Genomic DNA, 19,519 nt, shown 5'->3' with positions numbered 1-19,519 from the left:
AGAACAGCATTTTTTAGTATTATAAATGTCTTTACTGTCACTTTTGATCAATTGAATGCATCCTTCCTGAATAAAAATATTAATTTCTTAAGAATTAGGACTCACATGTTGTTAAAGAGCTCTCTGTAAGTCTCATCTCCTTTGCCCTCTGACATCAGACCTTCTAGTTTGTCTATTAGTTTGGCCTCCACCTTTAGAGACCAATCAAAAATGTTATTTTTCCTTCTTAAAACATTAAATCAGAAATAAGTCCACTTATAAAGTTAGTCAAGGTTTCCAGCACCAAAAACATCATCATGTATAAATCATGCATGACCATTCCAGGCTATATTTGCAATTTGTATCATTATATAAAAGGGCTTTCTGCAAGATAATTGAAGAAACCTGCACCTTTAAAATGATTTAGAAAATAAATATTACATTTGACATCCGGCTCAAAATCTTGCTGACAATCCTTTTCAAATTATGATTCCATTCAAAAAGCGTCACGATCTTATTAAACAAGCTAGATTTCCTGGCATCCGCAGCGTTTCATAATTCACTGTGACATGAACATCACGCTGCTCTCGCGCGCTGAAACATGTCCGTGTCACTGCGATTCCAGCACCTGTTTGAAGTTGCCGCTCCGTTGCTGTTCGCAGTCCATCATATCGTGAAAAACGGGGATGAGGACGTTCCGCAGATCCATCTGTGGCACCAGAGTCACCTCCATGAACGGGCCGATTAGGGTAGGGATGAGATTTAACTTATAGTCACCTGGAAGATACCATAATACATTCACGTTCATGTGATCATCCATAAATGATCAATGCTGATTTGTACCGAAAGACGTACCCAAATGCTGCCACATGCTGAAAATCTCACAACCGATCATCACTCTCATGTCACCATACCTTTAAAAACACAAATATAGTCATATTAATTCTGCGCTGATAGAAATCGCATACTTGCCTACTATATAATAGGCAAAAAACAGTATTCACTGTACAATACACACTACCTGGATGACCTACTACTTCCGGTGAGATTCTGAAGTGTGCATACGATGGACACTTCACTATCCCATGAGGCCATGGGAGAGGATTTATGAATGACAGTGAAGTGACGTAACTGACGCTGGTAGGTCACATGACAACGACAACATGGCGAATGTAGTTCGTCCAGATTACATTCATACTATATGGATTCACGTACTTTTTTAATTACTTATTACAAAATATGTACCTACTCAAGAGAGTGTGAGATTTCGGATGCAGCCAATGTAATATTACAACGGTTTTCCCATGATGCAACAGTATAAAACTAATTAGCCAATGTACAATAAATCAGCTGCGAGTAATAGCGTGTCATTACGCAGAATGTGTTATTTTACACTGTAAATCTTTCAATCTCATTCTCAGTAGGATTCTGATCATATAAAAGAAAGGAACAGGAAGGGGTCTCACTTCTCCAGGACTTTTTTCCTCTTGGAGGGCGGGAACATTTCCAGTTGGAGGCAAGGCTGGTTGATGAATATTATACAGAGATAAAAATAGGACTCCCATACCTACAGATAAAAAGACAGCTAATTAAAACGCTGACTATGATTCAACATTTAACGTTTATCATGTTCCCAGGATGCACCAGTCATTTTTGATGTCATACAGCACAGTGTAAAGAATGGTAATGTGTAGTCGTTAGCCTAAGGAAATATTTCTACTGCATCTGACCTTTAAATGAGTACTTTTCCTGGTGTGACTTTTTGAATTCAAGTTGATTCTGTCATATGACATATTTTATTTAATTTAGATGTAATTTTTAGGGTACTTGATCAAACATTTTTATAGTGTAGAATGAGAGATCTACTGCTTTCACACGTACACAGTGTACCAGAGACGTCTGAATATATTAACATATTTAATCAAATAGTTAAAGTGACAGGCAATCATTAGTGAATATAATATAGTATATGCAAATTTTTCTCTGGTATTCCAGTACTCAGAAAATACATTAATAATCTGTAGTATTTAAACACCTGCATGTTTATAAATTATATTTGTTTACAGGTAAGAATGAAGATTATGTGCAGATGTTTCATTATATTAATTATATAAACGGTAATAATATTAAATTTGAGAACTTTTGCTGTTCCTTGTGTTCGATTCCCTGGCAAAAGTGTCAGGTGACACTAACATTTGGGGTCATTTTTGTCTCATGTTTTTATCAAAACACAATAGACACAGTAATATTGCATAACAATTTAAAAATAAATGTTGAAAACAGCTTCATATTTTGGTGAAAACCGTGATAATGTTTTTCTTTGCTGAATAGAAAGATCAAAAGAACAGCATTTATTTGAAATAGAAAGCTTTTGAAACATAATATCTTCATGATCTTACTGAATCCATAAATGGAAAATCTCCTTACCTTGAAGTCAAATTTCTCATTAAGGAAGTTGTTGCGCAGGGTATCAGAGAGATACAAGATGGTGGTAATAATGACGCTAAACACAAACAAAACAGAAACGTCAAGCAATAAAACATTTCTATGGTTGAATGAGATTAAATATGAATCGTTTCAAGCCTGGTTTTCCAAGCCCTTACTTATTAGCAACCAGTCGCATGACAGTCCAGTCCTTTGGGAACATATCCTGTCGGATAAGTATTCTGAAGACGGTGAATAACTGCAGGATGAAACTCTGGGAAACCAGTGTGAGAGATCGTACAGTTAGACTACAGCAATCACTATTATCACAACTGTGCTCAGGTAATGTTTAGAAAATGATTTTACCGTTAGTTCATCTTTAGTGGGAAATCTGCTGAGAAGCTGTTGGTATTCTTTATCTTTTAGCTGCCGTAGCAACGCGAGTAAACAAGCAACAAATTCACCCTGAAACACGAACACATCTGAGTGTTATTCACTATACTGAAATACTTACCCCCCCCAAGTAAATACAAAAGGTCAATAGAAAGGTCAGACGCACGGTCACATCCTGGTACTGCAGGCGCAGGGAGGAGGCAGCGGGCTGAGGCCGGTTGGTCACTTCCAGTATAGTTCTGAGTAAGACTCCAGACAGACTCTCCATGACCAGATTCACCTCCTCAGACACTCCACACTCCTACACACATCAACAAAAATATTTCATTTCATTTATTTTAAATTAAATGTGATATATACAAATGAATAAAAAAATATTTTAAATATCATCACCTTCCTAAAATAATTGCTTATGTCATTTATTGACAAAAATTATTTTTTTTGCATAAGTCATCTCCTCATGATAATGGCCACCTCTGGTAAAAATCGCCCACATCCTCAGTTGAACAGATCATGCAATTCTACCCCTGTAGTATAATGGCCTATGTCAAGAGTGTGACTTTTTAGAGCCGTTTTATTTTTATTTTTTATTTAAGTCAAAAGACAATGAGACTTAGGCAATTTTACAAGCTTTTCAAGATGGCAGCTGCATCAAGAAGAACGAAAATCTACTCAACCTCTCAATTATTGGTTCAGTTTTTTGTGTTTTCTGAGAAACCTGAAAAAATGGCTTGGGAAATTATTTTAGGAAGGTGACGATATTTTTAAAAAAACTAAAACAATTAATTATATGATATTATATTTCAGATTTATATATTTTTTTAATAATATTTTTAGGGCTGTCAATTGATTTAAATGTTTACATGAAAAATTATTTGAGGAATAATATTCCCTTATTGCGAAATTTACATAGGCCTACAGGTCAGGAGGTAACGATTAAATTCAATTTCTAAAGCTTATTTGTTTAGATAGAAAAACTATTTAAAAAAAAAATGCAGTAACTAAAATATGTACTAAATCTTATCCGGCAATTTTAACTCAATTTAACTCAAAACTCAAATTATAAATATATATAAACACATACATTTAAATATTAATTATATGATATTTAATTTTTGTATATTTATTTAATTCTTTATATACATTGATATAAATATACTAGAGCTGTCAATTGATTTAAATTTTTATTGAATTAATTTTATAATATGTTGACTTAATTAATCAAATTAAATTACAATTAATTAAATACAATATTTATTGTGGTAGATCACTGATTTAGGTTAAAAATGGTTACTATATTGTGAAATTAACATACAGGTAAGGGGGGTCATGATTAAATTTGTAATTTTAAAAATAGATATTTTTTGGATAATTATATTATTATTAATAATAATAATAAGCCCTACTTTTCTCCATACGAAATCAGCAACTAAAATGAGTACCAAATCTCATCAGCAATTCTAAAAGGGAAAAACAGAAATTAAAAAAGGACAAGAGCTAGAAACGAACTAATAAATAGAGATGCGAGTGAATCGAACAGTAAGGAAATGACTAGCAGCGGTTTCTGACCGTGGCGGGTGTGTTGAGCGTCAGCATGCTGGTGAGGATGTTGGCACACAGAACCAGCTCCTTCTGCTCCTGCAGGTGTGTGTGCAGCAGACGCAGAACTACAGGTAACAGCACACACCTCGACTCTGACGACACACAAACACACATAAGATTCAAGCATCTTTTAACCCTAGAAAGAGTACAGCGTAAAAGACTGTTGTACACAATCTGCTACATGCCTTCTGTTGTCTGATTGATAGTTTATATAACTGTAAAAACGTTCACCAACAGGTTTAAAGGGTTAAACGGCATAGACGCAGTGTACGCTAGCATTTAGATGGCCTCTAATAGATCTAAACTGATCTAAACTAAACATTTTTAAATGCTTTAAATCCGAAAACTGAGTGATCCTTTACCCGGGTTGATGTAGAGAGGGCTCTCCACGGTCTTGGCCATGCACTGCAGTTTGACGGCCTGTAGGGGGCAGTCGTTGTGTGTGAGGGCGGGCAGACTGCTCAGCGTGTCGCGGGCCAGATTTGCCACCTCTCTCATGCTGAAGATCTTTAGCAGCTCGCAGCACACAGTCGGGAACGATCTCAGGAACACGGCCTGAGAAAATGCCAGTAAACACATCGCTAAGTGTTTGTTTAGTTCAAAAAAACCCAGTCAAGCTCATTAGGTGGTACCCAAGAGATAACTTTAAAGTCACCATGAAATCAAAATAGACAATTCTCGTTATTTTTTTATGTAATATTGCATAAATACTGCAGTATTTATAATCAATTATTTATCCGTGCACATCAATATTTAAAAAATTCATGTACCCTCATAATCTTTAATCAAAATAACTTCTCCCTCTCTTTTGCAGCATCATCTCTTCTCTTCTCTGATGATGTGTTTACCGGAGCGAGGGCGGGATCAACCTGTCACTCAACATGAGATCGACCAATAGCAAACCACAACCATCCAATCAATTTCTGATGGACAAAATCAAGTCCCTCCCTGCATTTTTTCTTTTTTGGGAAGCAGTTTCACTCAAATAGGGAAGAAAAGACCATTGCAACTTGTTTCATGCCGACTTTAATGATATGTGTAATGTGCTGCGGTATGTGTATTTTGTGCATTTGTGTCACTGTAATACATCCGCTATCATCTTCCTCCAAACACATTTGCACATTGATTTAGTGGGAAAATGTTCCTCTGGTGCGGTAGGGGACGTCAAACAACAGATGTAAGCAAAGGCACTTATTCACACACACAAATATTGTGGTGACACGAATCTGGACCAGATCCAGTCGCCTGCATGTGCTTTGGATTATGCCGCGGTGTCCAAAGACGCTTTGTTTTCTTGGCTGTGTTAATTGAAATCTGCTCTCCTGCTGGGCTGCCATAACAAGAACAGACTTGTGTGCGAGTTCAGTGTGAGTGAATGTGCGAATGTGCGCGCGCGTCCCCACTGTGCCACCGCTAACGCTCGTCGGAACGAAACGAATCTCTGAAAGAACGGGAGCGGGTCTCTCTGCCCGACGGACACACATGGCTCCGCTGACTCCAAGCTCGCGGGCCGTGACAGTGTGTGGCAGGCTTTTAGCACGCACAGCATGCGTCTCTGTTTGTGTATATCAAGACTGGATTAACTCTCCATGGGCTGACTGAGCTTTGAACGCTGCTATGCTAGCAGAACAAATGTGGGTGGGGCTGAAAAAAAAGTACTGTACTCAATAAACACTTCTAACTTCCTGCTAACTGTCTTCCTAGTGTTCACCTCAGCGGGTTCATATCAAATCTCACGACGCATACGCATCTTTAATATGGTTTGTTGAAAATAACAACATGTAAAACAGAAACAGAGTTAAGGGGGTCGCACACCGGACGCACAGCTCAGCGCCGCGCCACGTCTAGGACAACTCTCACCTGAAAATCCGATAACATCAGCAATTTTCTGATTTCTGTAAATAAATATAAAACTAAATGTATATTGCAGCACAGGGTGAAGCCCGTATATACATTAACTACGATTTGAGACACATACATGTAAATTTAATATAAAACTATGTAAATGGCGCTCTGTGGCGCGGCAGGATTTTGAACACGGTCCTGAGCCGTTGCTGGGCGCCGCGGACAGACGCCGAAAGGCGCCGCCGGTGTGTGTACTCTCATAGAGAATAATGTGTTTGAATTTAAAAGACGTCCGGTGTGCGACCCCCTTTAGTCTTATGTATGTTTCTGTCGATGGATACGCATTCTGACTTCCCCTAAACGTATATATGACCAGTCATGTACACCGTCATCACCTGGTTTGATTATTTGTTGTTATTTTCTTTATTTTTATTTGACAGTAGTCCTTTTTTCCCGAACATAGCACATACCGAACCGTACCGAAACAGCGATCTTAAAAATCGTGATAAAAACCGAACTGTGAGTAATCTGACTCGTTACACCCTATATCATAATTCAATTCCCTGACATATGAAGTCCAGTTTACAGGTAAGCGATAACCAGATTAGTGCATTCCAAATCATAAATACACTGAAAATATGTCTGGATCAAAGGTGTCTGGATGGTGTTTCGGCTAACATTGTCCACAGCCTCTTTCTCTAGGTCAGAGGTCACCAATTAACAGACCATAATCCACAAGTCGTTTTAATGCAAACGATTTTTAAAGCAGCATGTGCAACAGGAATAACAATTGCCAGAAACAATGATTTCTATTAGTCCAATTGCTAAAATGTGATTGTTCAGATCTTTGCTGAGAAAAAAGAAAAGAAAACGAAACTGGATCTTGAAACTGGACTGGACTTGAAACTGAGCCACTTTAGGTTGTAAAGATGCAATTTTATGATAGTAGATTATGCTCAAATGCTGGAATACCAGCTTACTACACAGTAAGTACATACTTTCTCATCACTCAGTGCAGTGCATACTTGTGTGAGAAACTGAACCCAGTGTAGGCGTACAGGCGTGTGTGTCTCACCTGTGTGTGTGTGATGGGGCTGATGCCCTTACTCTCGTGAGACAAGAACAGGTGGATGGATTTGAAGAGCTCATGAACAGAGCAGCGGAATTCCTCCTCGTTCTGGCCTCCGGTGGCCGCCGCGTACAAACGCCGGGACTGCACAATGTACTTAAACAAGTACTCTGATGCCTGTGGGCCACATGACATCAAACTATTGTTATTTAAATTTATATTTAAATCACATTAAAAAAAACTGTTAAAGCCTGGCATATGAAATAATAGTCAGCTAAATCTATTCTTTATATGGAACAGTTTATTGAACCTTTAGACAAAATATAAACAAAATCTAAAGAAAAAACTTTGCATATGTTTATGTTGAGCATCATATTTAATACATTAAAGCTTTTATGACTGTATAGTATGATATAGTGAGAATATGAAGCTCAAACTAGAGATGAAAAAACACCTCAGTTTTATTCAGAGGCCCAAACTAAGCAGAAATATGCAATTTGGTGCAGATGCTGATATTTTTATGGTATTCAATATTAGATTAGATTTTTATAGCAGTATAACAGACCACTTACATAAAACACAAATAAATGTTCCTCAAAAGCCTGATGGATCATATTTGATACTTGCATTTTAACATGGTTTTTGCTTCAGTCCAGTAAGAGTTCATCTTGAATATTTATATATATATACACATCTTAATATATATATATATAACTCTTCTGATTATTCTTTTCACTCCTCTATCAGAAATCTTGCGAGGAGCACTGGTCGAGGCAAATTTATGGTGAAATGATTGTCTTTCCACTTCCGTATTATGGCCCCAAAAGTGCTCACTGGAAAATTCAGAAGCTTAGAATGGCGCCTATAACCAGTGCCATCATTATGTGTTGGAACAATTAGGTTGCGAAGGTCTTGAGACAGCTCTTCGTTTTTACCCATCATGAGATGTGTCTTGTGTGACACCTTGGCAATGAGACCTTTTTGTAGACCATCCGTTGGGACGGATATATATATAGAAAATGTTATATATTGAACATATTGGGATGCATTATCTGTTTCTTTATTACTTTTTGAAGAAGAAAAAAAAAAAATCTGTAAACATAGTGTGAAGAGCATTTTCTGTTTTTAAACATTTCAATCAGAAAGAGCAAAAATACCACAAGATGAACCCAAAGAGGTTTGAAGGGTTCAAGGTAAGAAAGTGGGAATTGCTTTCAAACAACACCTTTGAAGGGTGTAAACGAGTGTGGATGCATTTGGAGAATGTGCCTGGTGGTCCCACGGCGGGTCATAAAAGCAGAACGGGCAAATGAAGAAAGAAAAGACTGAATGTTTGTAGCTTAATTGCATGATGGGTAAGAAAAGAAGTTCCTGTGGGTGAGAGAGGCTGGAGAGGTAGAACAGATGCATCAAGGGTATTCATAGCTGCTGGGAAGAAAGCTTAGATGATCAGGACAGAGAACCAGCAGGGGGTGAGGGTTTATACATGATAGACAGAGAGAGAGACAGAGAGAGAGAGAGAGAGAGAGAGAGAGAGAGAGAGAGAGAGAGAGAGAGAGAGAGAGAGACAGAGACAGAGACAGAGAGAGAGAGAGAGAGAGAGAGAGAGAGCGCGAGATAGGGTGCATATGTTTCCTCATAGATTTGCATACATACAAATACTGTACATCCTGAATGAAGCGCATGTTAGCGTTCTCACCTTCAAAACCTGCTGGATCTGTTCCTGGTGCTCGGCATCAATGATACGATCCACATACCACTTCAACACACGGATCAGATCCCTGAAAGCACAAGCCGTGAATATCAGACATCAGGAGCAAAAAAAAAAAAGCAGTTTGCTAAAACTTGCCATTTATGTATGAATGTTATACGTTTCTGTTTGTCCTGCAGGGAACATGCATAATATCGCAAATTATTCATAGGCAGTGCTCAAGATTTTACAGAGCCTCTAAAATGACATCTGCAGGGAAAATAAAAATGTTGGCATGCTCATTTAGACTGTTCGGTATCTTTACATCCTTGATTTTTATTTAGTTATATATTTTAGATTTTAAATTCAGTTTATTTTGTAATGGCGAATAAACAGGTTTAAACTACCTTTCAAAAGTTTTTGTTTTTTAAAGATGTCTCTTCTGCTGACAAGGCTGAATTTATTTGACTAAAAATACATTAAAAACAGTAAAATTGTTAAATATCATTACAATTTAAAATAATTGTTTCTATTTGAATATATTTTAAAAGGTAATTTATTCCTGTGATGCAAAGCTGAATTTTCAGCGTCATTACTGGATTACTTCAGTGTCACATGATCCTTCAGAAATCATTCTAATATGCTGATTTGCTGCTCAATTGTTAATATAGTTTTTAGTTTTTGACAAAAAAGATTTCACTGCTAGTTTTCATAATATTATAAATATTTTTCCATCAACAATCATAACCTTGATAAGATTACAAAATTAAAGTATTCCTTAAATCTGACCGGTAGATGTTATTCCAAGACTATATGAAGTAAATCTGACATATATCTGAAAATTTGCTCATGCACCTAACAGGTTTTGTAAAGTTTAGGAACCGACCCTCAGAATCAGAGGGCTCTGACAGGTTGAATACTGTTCCAAGGTCAGTAAAAGTCCTTAACGGTCCAATGTATCCCATGAGAAGTCTTAAACACTCAAGCGATGAAACGTCTGAGATGTTTCAAGTGATGGTAACAATGAATCAGTGGAGTTAGAGTGCACAGGTCTTCATGAATATTTAATACAACTGCCATGAAATTTTGTAAATAAACTCCGGTTTAATGGTCTCTGTTGCCAGTCAGAATCCATTACAATAGTTTAAAACGTCCTTCGGGTCCAATCCATCAAGATCTGTGCGAGAAGGACGGTGTGTGTAAAGGTGTACATATATTCACAGTCAGTGGACGGCGTCTACAGTGGGTCAAAATCATGGAAAACCTGGAAAAAATACTTGAGGAAATAACAGTGAGGATAGTTTACTTTTGGTCAAACTTGTTGTTTTAAGGATGTTGTGATTAATTACAAATGGGGGGGGTAATTGGAGGAAAACTGGGTCTTTATGAGCCTCTTGTTGATTTTGGAGGCCCATGAGAGTAATTTGGCCATAAGGAGAAAATTTTTAACATTCCCAGCATGGGATTTCAATTAATGTTAGCCACAGTGTAATACTAGCTTTCATTCCCCCTAAAGATTTGACTTGAAATCCAATTAGATCTTAATTAAACACACTGTAACACACTGATAAAATCAACTGCCTTAAAAATAGTCTTATCATGGTCTTTATAATCTTTATATATTATTTATCCTATTTATATTCACCAAGATCTGACAACACAGCCTTCAGTTCAGTTTGATCAGATTCAATTTGATTGGAAATGGTTTAGTTCAGTTCAGCTTTCTGTTTTGTTTTGTATGAATCAATTCAATTCAGCTTTCTTCGGATAGATTTGATTCAGTTTAGTTTTGCTTGATTCATTTCAGCTTGGTTCAGTTCAGTTAAACTAATTTCTTTTCAGTTCAGCCTGTTGTCAATGAAAAAATCTGTTCAGTTAGATTCGATTCAGTTGTGTTCTGTTTTGTTCAGTCAGATTCAATGTGATATAAATCAGTTCAGTTTTGTTTGTTTGCTTTTTTCATTTAATTCTGCTTTGTTCAGATAGAATTGAGTAGAATAGTTTTGTTTGATTAAAGGCACACTATGCAGTTTCCGTTTTTCTCAAACAGTGACCCCTAGAGTCGCTGTGGAGTACTTGTATTTAACATTACTGTCGTAAATACCACTCACGCAGAGCCGTCTTTGCACTCTTCCGACCGCGCTTTCTTCGTTTTCTTCATCGACTGTTAGATCCGATTCAATTCATGAGCAAATTTCTACACCTAGATTGTGCCATAAATGACTAAATGTAATACGGACCTCTTATTTCACACTACTTAGCGTTGCAAACACTATAATGTGACTCAACTGTTTATTCTCGAGCGATAACAGCAGTAAATGCCCTGGCAGCATCAGCTACGTTTACTTTAGATACTTCAGGATTATTGACGCACAGTTTGAACCCAGCGACTCTGTTTTTCACAACCCTGAGACAAACAGACCCTCATCGCCAATTGGCCACAGCATCTTTCCTGACTGTAGATTAACCTTAGTGTGTCTTTGAGCATGCTGGGAAACACAGCGCAGTGTGAAAATGTATGTGTGTGTGAGTGTGGTTACAAAGCACATAACATTAAACTGAAAATAGGCTGTGAAAAAAAAAAAAGTGGGATTTTCCTGTCTCTTTTGAAATATAACAGTAAAATATAATACTATGTAAACATAGGCCTAATGCACAAGATGCAAAATAAAATAAAAAACAATAATTTAACACACTTAATGTGCACTGCAAAATAAAATCAATTAATAAAATAAAATAAAATAAAATAAAATAAAATAAAATAAAATAAAAAATAAAAATAAAAAAATGAATTTAGGCATCACAAAATTGTAAGAAATGTAAATATACACCTAATGCATACAATGCAAAATAAATAAAATAAATGTTTGAATGTAGGCATCACAACAAAATAGGAACTGTAAATATGCACTTAACACACAATGCAAAATGAAATAAAATAAAAGAAGAAATAATAATAAAAAAGAAACAGCATTACACGGGACAGAAACACAGCACAGCATTATGGGAACTGGGTGACGGGAACAGTGCGAGAGTGAGTATTTTGCAGGCCGCCCACATCCACCTCAGCTCTGACATTGATGCTCCACACTTCAGTGCGTTACAGAAGAGAGACCACATCTACTGCCCACACACACAACAACACAACCACAACGCCTCATTACTGACAGACAGCACGGCCAGAACACACCGCACACACACACACACACACACACACAACTGCTTTCATTTGAGCTTGAGCTACGAAACTTTTCCAAAAACGTTTGCAGCATTTTCTGTGTGAGACGCCGCAAAAGACGAGAACACAACTTTTTCATCAGTTAGGATTTAAAAAAAAAAAACGTTTGTCTTAAGAATTGCGATTTTTAACAGAACTGTTTTTCCCCGCCCCTAATGTTTACCTGTAGGACAGAGCACCAGCGAAGTGGTTCTCGATGTAGTTGTCCATTACGGGCTTGAAGAGCTGGAATTTGCTGTCCTGCAGCAGATTTATAACGTGCACCTGAGGAGAAAACAAAAATCGTCACCTCAGTAAGGTCGTAAGCTAACTTTAGCAAAAATATGAACATAATTTACACTGATTAAGTCCCTTTCGATTCCTATCAGGGTTTATTTTCTAATACTGATCAGCAGAATCAACAACTGCCGAATCACCTCCTAGTGTAACAATCTTTGGTGAATCAACCATTTGTGAATCAATCGTTTGGCAGATCCATTAAATCCATTGTCAGATCAAACACTGACGAACTGAATCAACTATCTGTGCATCAAACATCAACATATTAACCACTGGTGAATCAATCATTGATGAATCAGCCACTGATAAATTAAATTATATTATTATGTAAAAAGGAGGCAGACAAGGAATGATATGAGACTTGAAACTAGCAACGCTTTGAAGGAAATCAATTGCCCTAGAATGGGCCGCAGAATGCAGCAATTGACCAATCAGAATAAAATATTCCAGAGAGCAAAGTAAAAAGTTAAGTTATTGTATAAAACAATTCCCATGCAGCCTAAGAGAACACTCAATCATGCAGAGTTTATTTAAAATGTGCTTTCTGATCTAGAAACTTTGATACTTTGTTCTGCCTGAAATAAAGAGGATATGAGGACAGGAGTTGGATTATAGCAAGAGAAGTCTAAGATGGATTTTACGAGTTGCCATATTTGGCATGTAACCGTGGTTACACAGTCGAGGAGAGATGAGGAAAGCATCTTGTACTCATTAACAGCAAGAAACTGTCTCCTTGTGGAGGAGATGGATGAGTTTGTATGAGTTTGCAGTCAAAACATGTAGAGTGTCTGTGGAAACTAGAAACTTGAGAGCAATGCTTTTTCTACATTTTCTACATTCACATTCACGTTTAAACAAAACATCACTCACCAGGCAGTCGAACACCTTTAGTCCATACCGCTGGGGACTCTCGTCTAAAATCCCAAACAAGGTGTCCAGAGTGTCCTGTAAAAACTGTACAGAGAGAATCAAAATGTTAGAGAGTCAAAAAAATATTCTATGCTATTTCTGCAGTTTCAGTGGTAAAAGTTGCTGTATGTGTTTTATACCTTAACAATTTCAGTGCCATCAATGTCCTTGAGTTTGGAGAGGCAGTCAAGGATTCTGTCTAGATTGATTCTCCATTTCAGCAGGTCCAACATGTCACCTGAAAACAACACAAGAAACATGCACTTTTGAAGGTAAACCATTTAAATTGGGTTTCATTAATAAAATGGCTGAGTCAACAATTGTCAAATCACCTGTTTGTGTATCAACCTTTAGTGAATCAACCATTGATGGGTCTGTTAAATCCCTTTGCGGATCAAATGTTGCCAAATCAACCACTAGTGAATTAACAACTATTTAGTCAAACACTGGCCAATAACCTGTTTTCATATCAGCAGTTGACAAATCAAACACTGAAAAATTAATAATAGGCAAATCAACTGTCAACATATAAACCAGTGGTGAATCAGTGGTGAATCATTGATGAATCACCTGCTGACAAATCAACAGTTGGGTGAATAAACCATCGACAAATCCAAATAAATCGTTGATGAATCAATCACTGGTTAATATGTTGACAATTGATTTGCAGACAGTTGATTTGCCAATTGTTAATTCTTTAGTGGTTGATTCGCCAATTTCTGATTTTCAGTGGTGAATCATTGATGAATCTAAATCAATCATTGATGAATCACAGGTGAATCAACTGTTGGTGAATTAACCATTGGCAAATCAACTGCTGGTGAATCAACCAGTACCAAATCAATCAACCACTGGCGAATCAACTGCTGGTGAATCAACCAGTACCAAATCAACCATTGGCAAATCAACTGCTGGTGAATCAACCAGTACCAAATCAACCATTGGCGAATCAACTGCTGGTGAATCAACCAGTACCAAATCAACCATTAGCGAATCAACAGCTGATGAATCAACCAGTACCAAATCAACCATTGGCGAATCAACTGCTGGTGAATCAACCAGTACCAAATCAACCATTGGCGAATCAACTGCTGGTGAATCAACCAGTACCAAATCAACCATTGGCGAATCAACAGCTGGTGAATCAACCAGTACCAAATCAACCATTGGCAAATCAACTGCTGGTGAATCAACCAGTACCAAATCAACCATTGGCGAATCAACTGCTGGTGAATCAACCAGTACCAAATCAACCATTAGCGAATCAACAGCTGATGAATCAACCAGTACCAAATCAACCATTGGCGAATCAACTGCTGGTGAATCAACCAGTACCAAATCAACCATTGGCGAATCAACTGCTGGTGAATCAACCAGTACCAAATCAACCATTGGCGAATCAACAGCTGGTGAATCAACCAGTACCAAATCAACCATTGGCGAATCAACAGCTGATGAATCAACCAGTACCAAATCAACCATTGGCAAATCAACTGCTGGTGAATCAACAGTACCAAATCAACCATTGGCGAATCAACTGCTGGTGAATCAACCAGTACCAAATCAACCATTGGCGAATCAACAGCTGGTGAATCAACCAGTACCAAATCAACCATTGGCGAATCAACAGCTGATGAATCAACCAGTACCAAATCAACAATTGGCGAATCAACTGCTGGTGAATTAACCAGTACCAAATCAACCATTGGCGAATCAACAGCTGGTGAATCAACCAGTACCAAATAAAGCACTGGTGAATCAACCATCATCAATGGTGTCAACCGCTGGCGAATCAACCAGTACAAAACCAACCATTCGCGAATCAACTGTTGTCATATCAACAATTGGTGAATCAACCACTGGTGAATCAACCGGTAGTAAATCAATCACTAGCGAATCAACCGTCATCATTGGTGTCAACCACTGGCAAATCAACCTGTACAAAACCGACCATTAGTGAAATCAACTCTAGTCGAATTAACCAGCGTCATATGAACCATTGGTGAATCAACCGCTGGCGAATCAACTGGTCAAATGATCTATGAACCTTTAAAGGTGCCTTTAAAACATTTACATGTGATGGGACAATGCAAGAATAACAAAGAAATAAAGACATGATTCACCTTAAGGTAACATTTAAGGTTAATTTTAAGGTGATGTAGTTACACATTACAACATGTACTTACTATAGTAATGACAGTAAATGATGCATAATTACAAGTAACTAACCCTAAACCAAACCCTAACCGTAACTCTATAGTAAGTACTTGTAGTTAATTAATATTACTCAGTACTTATTTGAGTAAGTACAATGTAACTAATAAAGTGTAACCCAACTTAATATTTATGCAAGTGGTTTTGTCTATACTCAAGATGAATATAATCAGTCTCAAGCTTCAGGCTTTTTAAAGTTTAGCCGAGTATAGATGCAATATAAACTGAATCTAACTTGGGATCAGTGCCTTCGTTAAATAACAGCCAGATGGCAGTTAATAAGTGTGCAGTTGGGCGAAGGCACGGCAGAGCCGCAGAGACACTGGGCGAACTTCCAAGGTCAACAGAGGCAGGTGTGGGCTCAGCCCGCTGTGATCTCTGCTCCAAACGCAGACCTCTCGGTTCTCTGCCACTGTTACCATGACATTCACCTGCTGAAGGGCTCAGATCAATATATCACAATATCAAGGTCGTGGTGCAGAGACGGGGCCATATGGCACAAAGACAAACGGTATTTCTGAAATCACCGCTTTCCAACAGCCTGGATGGGACAGATTTGAGATCATATGGAACAGTTGACCGAGATGTTAATTTCTATTACAATAGACTATTTACTTGCTGGAAATTTTATTCTTGATGCATTTATCCCAGATCAGATTTAACTTAATCGCAGATTTTAAATCTAAATAACATTATTTCAAAAATGAGGTTTTATGGCATACTGTGAGGAGGAACTTTGTCTCACCATTCTGAGTGAGTTTAGTGGAGCAGAGAGACGACTGGATCCAGAAGGACTCTTTGCTGTTCTTTATTGTCTGGTTGTTGGCCGGCTGGAGGCTGGCTTTGGAAAACGGCAGTTTGAGGTACCGAGCAGGATCCTGAAGATCAGCTGTCTCTTCACACTGTTATGAGAGAGAAGTTCAAAGGCATGAGATGTTGATAACATACACACAGTGAGACCAACGGGGTGATTTTGTATTAACCCTCTGGTGCTGTTTTACGTTTTCGTTTTTTACTGGTAAAGGTTTTGGCACTTGCTATGTGATTGTGAACACACACAAAAAAAATCACACATGGACATGATTTGAGAAGGTTAAATGGTCCAGAAAAAAATAGTCACACTTCAACTGTTTGCGGTCAAAAATGACTACATTGGAAACGAAATGGAAGTGAATTTCATCTCTGAAAGCAAATTTTTTGGAGATATCAACCTCAATTTTGGAACACAACTTGTTTAGATTTATGGCTTTGATTTTTTTATTTTTTTTCCACAGTTTTAGAGTAAAACATGTTTTGCCATAAATCTATTTCATTTACAATTTTAAAATAGTATTTTTATGCATTTTTCATGATGATAAATTTAAACTTCTGTAACTTTTTTTCACTTTTTTTAATTAATTTTTTTATTTCAGCTAAAAAGAGACCAAACTTAAATCGGTGTTTCAAAGCATTCAATATTTATGACAGTTTAAGTTGGAGATTTCATTTTCAGGCATATGCTCAAAAAGTGGTTAAAAGGTAATGAATGGATCATAATAATTTAATTTACTACCATAAAATCCCCTAAAAATACAAAATATTAAACAAAAACATTATCAAACTAAAATATAGTACATTTATTTAATTAAAATACAAAATCGCCACACGAACAGCAACAGAGGGTTAAATAAGGAAACAATGGTGCCAGAAACTTTTTGATGCTAAATATGATGTTCATTTTGCGAGGTATTCCTTTCCTAACTAATCACATGTTAATGTGTAATGCTAATGTTAATGCGTGTTAATGCGTGTACAATATTATCTGGAAAATATTTACATATATTTATATATCTGTATCCTTTTTCTACCCACAATTAGTGTACTGTAAAATTTATAAACCTGAGGAGAAACATAAAATATAGCAAAGTAACTGTCATTAATCTCAAGATTAACCAGTCAGGACAAATCGGTAAAAAAAACTCTCTCAATTTAATTATATCTATTATATTATGTATTTACACATAAATATTTTACTAATTTTGATTCAATTTATTAATATATTTAATTTTATTTATATATTTATTTTTCCCAGACCCCGTGACTTACATTTTGCTCAAATATTTTATAAAATTTTCTAAATGTATTGATTCAGAGATCATTTTGAGTCTGAATTGATCAAATCTGAATTATTTTTAATAATATTATTAGATAAGCATTATTATATTATAGCATATTATATTATTATATCATATTATACCATATTAAATTAATAATAGCCTTTTTGGTTTTCAGAATTTTTCAGAACTTGGGGACCATTTCAGTTGCTTTCAAATGTGCCAATTACATTTTGACTTCACCGTTAATAAAAAATTATGATCATAATTTAGATATTTTATATATAATAATAAGATTCGTATACTTAGAGAAAGATTCACAAAGACACACAGTACCTTGTGGACAATGAGCTCATGCGTCCCATCAGGCAGCGGTCTCCCATTGTCCTGCATCAGAGGGACAAAAGAGAAGCCGAAAAGCTTCTTCTCACCTTTTTCCTTTGCTGCATGAACAGAGAGAACAGTGGTTATGTGAAATGAGTCAATAATGAGAACGTCTAAAGTCTCAGAGGGTAGAATAACAAGTGGACGTAAAATCAATGTTCAAGAAAAAAGTGCATGTGAAGCATAGCGCAGTCTTACTGGAGCAGTGCCTGAGCTCGAAGCGCAAGTGTGTGCCATGAAACATCTCCAGAGGAATGGGCAGTTTGATCTGTTCGGCCCAGCGAGGGCTGTTACTGTGATACAGGACAAAAGAGCGGTGCTCATCTACCCCTGGCTCCCCGGAACCGCAACAAACCAGACCCTGAGACAGAGACATAGAGAACATGAAACTGACCCTAACATTTTTAAGAAATATTTCTAGTCATATTGTGAACCATTCAACAGTGCATAATATTATTGAAGTAATCATGAACGGAAAATTATACGATGATTTTGTTCATTTTGGGCAAAAAGTTGCTCTTTTAAGTAATTCATTCATTCATAATAAAATAAATATTATTTATTTATTTAAAGTTTTTTTTTTTTACAATAACAAAAAAATATTATTTTGAAATTTTTTTTTTTGAAAAACAACTATAAATAAATAAGTACAGTTGTGGTCAGAATGAATGGCACCCCTGGTAAATATGATCTGCATTGTTTATCCTTTTGATCTTGTTTTGGATCAGTGTCCTGATGGAAGATCCAACCACGGCCCATTATAAGATTTCTAGCAGAGGTTGTCAGGTTTTGATTTTTTATCTGTTGGTATTTGCTAGAATCCATGATATCATGTATCTGAACAAGAAGTCCAGGACCTCCATAAGAAAAATAGGCTCACAACATATAAGATCCAGCGGTATATTTAACCGTAGGCAAGGGGTACTTTTTATCCCTGTTATCACCAAACACATCTGGTGGCTTTGCTGGCAAAAAGATCTTTTTTTGTTTCATCTGACCACAGAATCCAGTCCCTTTTGAAGTTCCAGTCGTGTCTGACAACTGAATATGCTGGAGTTTGTTTTTGGATGAGCGAGGAGGATTTTTCTTGAAACCCTCCCAAACAACATGTGGGGATGTAGGGGTTGTTTGATACATTTTTTTAGGCTTTCTGACCCCAAGACTCAACTAATCTCTGCAATTCTCCATCTGTGATCCTTGGAGAGTCTTTGGCCACTCAAACTTTCCTCCTCACCGTGCATTAAGGCAATACAGACACACGTCCTCTTCCTGGCAGATTCGTAACATCTTTAGTTGATTGGAACTTCTTAATTATTGCCCTGATGGTGGAAATGGTCATTTTCAATTCTTTAGCTATTTTCTTACAGCCACTTCCTATTTTGTGATGCTCAACAATCTTT

General features: G+C 36.8%; 2 protein-coding genes across 2 annotated transcripts in view; both read right to left on the bottom strand.

The window, feature by feature from the left end:
* kctd15a (potassium channel tetramerization domain containing 15a) overlaps positions 1 to 19,519 on the bottom strand; it is a 572,168-nt gene that overhangs the window by 466,490 nt on the left and 86,159 nt on the right. The window lies entirely within an intron of this gene.
* The window catches only part of dock4a (dedicator of cytokinesis 4a), a 72,680-nt gene that overhangs the window by 14,720 nt on the left and 38,441 nt on the right, over positions 1 to 19,519 (bottom strand). The window contains exons 15-32 of the mRNA XM_084094130.1: positions 18,318 to 18,480; positions 18,072 to 18,178; positions 16,388 to 16,544; positions 13,569 to 13,666; positions 13,390 to 13,473; positions 12,404 to 12,504; positions 9,012 to 9,093; positions 7,319 to 7,489; positions 4,761 to 4,953; positions 4,366 to 4,490; positions 2,963 to 3,097; positions 2,770 to 2,868; positions 2,583 to 2,677; positions 2,407 to 2,482; positions 1,446 to 1,546; positions 835 to 893; positions 608 to 756; positions 106 to 191 (exon numbers count right to left, since the gene is read on the bottom strand). Of these exons, the coding sequence (XP_083950256.1) occupies positions 106 to 191; positions 608 to 756; positions 835 to 893; positions 1,446 to 1,546; positions 2,407 to 2,482; positions 2,583 to 2,677; positions 2,770 to 2,868; positions 2,963 to 3,097; positions 4,366 to 4,490; positions 4,761 to 4,953; positions 7,319 to 7,489; positions 9,012 to 9,093; positions 12,404 to 12,504; positions 13,390 to 13,473; positions 13,569 to 13,666; positions 16,388 to 16,544; positions 18,072 to 18,178; positions 18,318 to 18,480 (2,081 nt within the window). The remainder of the gene's footprint in view (positions 1 to 105; positions 192 to 607; positions 757 to 834; positions 894 to 1,445; positions 1,547 to 2,406; positions 2,483 to 2,582; positions 2,678 to 2,769; positions 2,869 to 2,962; positions 3,098 to 4,365; positions 4,491 to 4,760; positions 4,954 to 7,318; positions 7,490 to 9,011; positions 9,094 to 12,403; positions 12,505 to 13,389; positions 13,474 to 13,568; positions 13,667 to 16,387; positions 16,545 to 18,071; positions 18,179 to 18,317; positions 18,481 to 19,519) is intronic.

Source organism: Abramis brama (genome assembly GCF_963993115.1).
Source record: "Abramis brama genome assembly, chromosome: 20".
In the NCBI taxonomy this organism is placed as follows: Eukaryota; Metazoa; Chordata; class Actinopteri; order Cypriniformes; family Leuciscidae; genus Abramis; species Abramis brama.
The sequence above is the reverse complement of the archived record's forward strand: the minus strand, read 5'-3'. Positions and strand labels throughout refer to the sequence as shown.